The sequence below is a fragment of the Emiliania huxleyi genome (genome assembly GCF_000372725.1).
Source record: "Emiliania huxleyi CCMP1516 unplaced genomic scaffold EMIHUscaffold_53, whole genome shotgun sequence".
In the NCBI taxonomy this organism is placed as follows: domain Eukaryota; phylum Haptophyta; order Isochrysidales; family Noelaerhabdaceae; genus Emiliania; species Emiliania huxleyi.
In genome coordinates, this window is record NW_005198017.1 from 6,854 (window position 1) to 7,833 (window position 980).

General features: G+C 65.3%; 1 protein-coding gene across 1 annotated transcript; it reads left to right on the forward strand.

Moving 5' to 3' along the window:
• Positions 1-219: 219 nt before the first annotated feature.
• Positions 220-585, forward strand: EMIHUDRAFT_57064 (hypothetical protein; the record flags this gene model as incomplete). Its single annotated transcript, XM_005765811.1, has 1 exon — positions 220-585. A coding segment is annotated over one exon (366 nt), but the record flags the coding sequence as incomplete, so codon positions are not given.
• Between the last annotated feature and the right edge of the window lie 395 nt (positions 586-980).

Genomic DNA, 980 nt, shown 5'->3' on the forward strand with positions numbered 1-980 from the left:
ATGCGTCTCGCCTCAGCCGCGTCCTCACCCGCACCGCCAGCGCCGTCACGCCTCGCGAGGACGTCCACGCTCGCGCTTCTCCTGCTTGTGGGCAGCGTCGAGTCGTACCAGGGCACGATCTGCGACAACACTCAGTACGGAACATCGCTGTGCGACGGCACCTTTTGGGGCGCCGAGGTGGTACTGGACGGCCAGCGCATCTCGGGGACCATCCCTCCGCATATGATCAACAACGCCCGGGCGGGGCTGACGAAACTCCACCTGGACAACAACGAGATCTCGGGGACCGTCCCTCCGACGACGGGCGAGCTCTCGGAGCTGCAGGAGCTTCGGCTGGACAACAACGATCTCTCGGGCACCATCCCTCCGCAGCTGGGCGGCATCTCGTGGTTGAACCAGCTTTGGTTGTACAGCAACAAGATCTCGGGCACCATCCCTCCGACGACGGGCAAGCTCTCGCTGCTGCAGCAGCTTTTGCTGGACAACAACGAGATATCGGGCACCATCCCGCCCGAGCTGGGCGGCAACTTGGGGCTGAGATATCTCTACCTGTACAGCAATGACCTGTCCGGCACCGTGCCGTCGCAGCTCAACAACCTGCCGCTCACTGCGTGCAGGCTGGGCCGCAACCTCTTTGCCTGCCCCCTGCCCGCCCTTCCCGATTGCTGCCTCGAGCCGGTCGGCGGCTTCGATCCTCCGGAGTGCAACTACCTGCCGCCGCCCTCGCCGCCGCTGCCTCCGCCGCCGTCCAGAGAGATTGTCATCGGCACCACAGCAAAGTACTGGGCGCGGATCCCGTCGATGCCGCGCTCGTACTCTGTCGAGGTTGGCGACACGCTTGTCTTCATCTACCCGCTTTGGGACGTCGACGTGTGGAGCATGCCCTCCAGCGCGTGCGACTTTGCCGCCGCCGGGTTCGAGTACGGGCCAATCCTGCTGGCGGACTCCTCCCACGGCGGAGGCACGGGCGCTGGAAAGTC